The following is a 277-nucleotide window of genomic DNA, read 5'->3' as shown; positions in this document are numbered from 1 at the left end:
GCATTTCTCAATACGAAAAAAAAAAGCAATAAATAACGTGAGGAGTCGGGGGATGTTGCCAGGCCGCCGGGGACCCGCTGGCGGGTCAGGCCGGAGGGGCAGCGCCGGGGGTCGCATCCCGGTCCCCAAACCGCCTTGAGGGGAGGTGAAGGCACCCAGGGAAAGCGGGAGGTGCGGGGGGGCCGGGGCCTGCCCTGACCCCTTGCCGTGCTCTCGGCTTCCAGGGGCGATGCCGGCCGGCGGCCGGGCGCTGCTGGCGCTGGGGCTCCTGGCGCTG

General features: G+C 70.0%; 1 protein-coding gene across 1 annotated transcript in view; it reads left to right on the top strand.

The window, feature by feature from the left end:
• Positions 1 to 229: 229 nt before the first annotated feature.
• The window catches only part of PODN (podocan), a 22,400-nt gene continuing 22,352 nt past the window's right edge, over positions 230 to 277 (top strand). Inside the window, exon 1 of the mRNA XM_009884823.1 lies at positions 230 to 271. Within this exon, the coding sequence (XP_009883125.1) occupies positions 230 to 271 (42 nt within the window). The remainder of the gene's footprint in view (positions 272 to 277) is intronic.

The sequence above is a fragment of the Charadrius vociferus genome, unplaced genomic scaffold, assembly GCF_000708025.1.
Source record: "Charadrius vociferus isolate BGI_N301 unplaced genomic scaffold, ASM70802v2 scaffold163, whole genome shotgun sequence".
Taxonomy (NCBI): Eukaryota; Metazoa; Chordata; class Aves; order Charadriiformes; family Charadriidae; genus Charadrius; species Charadrius vociferus.
The sequence above is the reverse complement of the archived record's forward strand: the minus strand, read 5'-3'. Positions and strand labels throughout refer to the sequence as shown.